The 2,216-nt window shown below is 41.6% G+C and overlaps 1 protein-coding gene across 1 annotated transcript in view; it reads left to right on the plus strand.

Moving 5' to 3' along the window:
* Positions 1–715: 715 nt before the first annotated feature.
* The window catches only part of LOC308175099 (uncharacterized protein), a 9,472-nt gene continuing 7,971 nt past the window's right edge, over positions 716–2,216 (plus strand). Inside the window, exon 1 of the mRNA XM_080550819.1 lies at positions 716–851. Coding sequence (XP_080406945.1) covers positions 806–851 — 46 coding nt within the window. The 5' untranslated portion in view covers positions 716–805. The remainder of the gene's footprint in view (positions 852–2,216) is intronic.

Raw genomic sequence — 2,216 nt, forward strand, 5'->3', positions numbered from 1 at the left:
ATAATAAAACACCGTCCTAAGATAGTAAAACACAGTCCTAAGATAATAAAACACTGTCCTAAGATAATAAAACACCGTCCTAAGATAATAAAACACAGTCCTAAGATAATAAAACACTGTCCTAAGATAATAAAACACTGTCCTAAGATAATAAAACACAGTCCTAAGATAATAAAACACTGTCCTAAGATAATAAAACACTGTCCTAAGATAATAAAACACAGTCCTAAGATAATAAAACACAGTCCTAAGATAATAAAAAAACAAGAATGAGACATAAATAGGGGGATATAAATAGGGGGATAAGTAATCGGTAGGAATCTGAGAATGTATCTATTATGTAAACGTATATACTTATATACACTATATGGCCTATTCACAGGGGGGTATATAGACAGGGGGGTGTTAGCATGTAACTGTGTACTTTAATAAACATATAAACATATGAACTAGTAACTTATATACAGTGTATGTAAACCTAAACACAAGAATGTGAACATATTGCACGGTTGTAAAACCGCAAAGCAAAAAGTCGTGAAAAATAAAGTACTCTGCCACTGAAATAATGTCAATGTGAATCCTCCTGAACCAAAGAAAAGGCAGGGGGGGGCGGCTGATATCGCAACATCCCGGAACAATTGCAAAATCTGTGAATTCCCCGTACGCAAAAAGTAAATTACCTCACCGATATCCGGGAACTGGAACAAACAGATAAGCTTCGGACTGCTTAAAGTCCAGCCAGTCGATCAACAGAGGACCCAGACTGTGATCTCCAGCACAGCAGCACGACATCCCAACCAGGACCATGGACACACCGAGAGGCGCTCTGTTCTGCCTCTGCACTCTAACAGGTAGGAGACTCGTTAACACCAGAACAGCCACGGTGAAAAAAACGTTATATCTTTGCACTCGATCAAATTTCAGGACCCTCCTTTCATGACTTTTCCTAGATATGTGCGCTCTACCACCCCAGTGTCCGTTACATTTTAACAATCACATCAGGATAAGCTAGTTAGTATGAAGCTATTTTGCAGTTTTTCTGTGTAGGAAGGCAGGCTAATTTACAAGACGCACCAACTAGTGGTCGTTGTGTGTAAGTCGCAGCTTCCCATTGTAAAGACTATGGTCATTTGACCCCCCCGAGGCGGCTCTTATAGTAGGTACAATAGACACGGCTGTTGTAGTGTTAGCAGGTAGGAGACTCGTTAACAGGTAGAGACACTGGTCATTAACAGGTACAAGGTGCTCTGGTCTGCTGGACATTAACAGGTAGAGACACTGGTCATTAACAGGTACAAGGTGCTCTGGTCTGCTGGACATTAACAGGTAGGAGACACTGACTGACTGCAGTGACGGTTGTTTCACTTACTTTATGCATACGATACCCTATGGTAGGTCTCCCTGGATAACAGCATCTGCTAACGAGTACACGTTTAATAAGGCGTTGGGTTGTGGGCGGGGCGTAGGTGGAGGCAGAGTAATTCTCTGAACACGTTAGCCGACGTTGGCTAGCAAGTTGCGTTGGCTTGCTGTTTAAGCAATATCACACGAGAGGGAGTGTGTTATACTGAATATCAGCACGGCTGTGATTTGGTCGTAGGTACGAGGCCGCAGGTGTGATATTGCTTTTATACAACAGTTCTACAGCGCGATTTATTAGTTAACAGTAATAAGCGACAACAGATTATGATTTGTTTGTTTATTTAATCATAAAAAAAAAATAATAATAGTTCCGCAACTAAACTTCAAATGGACTGTTGCCTAGTAACGTGAACACAAACATGTAGTCTAATTAACGGTCATTTAGTAGAACATCTGTGCGGCGGAGTGATACATATAGTTAAAAGTCCCAGTGCTGTTATACTGTATATCGTAACTCATGGAATGCCTCTTGTCCAATCAAATTACTTGGTCGGAACTAACTGTTGTATAATCTTAAACAATGGAGGAAGAAAATACCCGTTTCTCTGAATATGCATGTCTGTATGAGGACACTCTGACTGTCTCTAGGACCCCGAGTGTTACTTGAACAAGTTAACCTCATCCAACGGGACCAGACTGGCCGACCCCTACGCACTCACTCAGTGTAATGATCTGTCAGGGTCACCTGCCGTGGCACGGCCAGACATTTACAGCTACCTGATAGAGAAACCAAGCCTGTATAGTAAAGAGCAACTGGGGGCGTATAAATCTTTGGATAGCCTATAGCTATGCAC

Source organism: Nansenia antarctica, assembly GCF_963989245.1.
Source record: "Nansenia antarctica genome assembly, contig: SCAFFOLD_363, whole genome shotgun sequence".
Lineage (NCBI taxonomy): Eukaryota > Metazoa > Chordata > Actinopteri > Argentiniformes > Microstomatidae > Nansenia > Nansenia antarctica.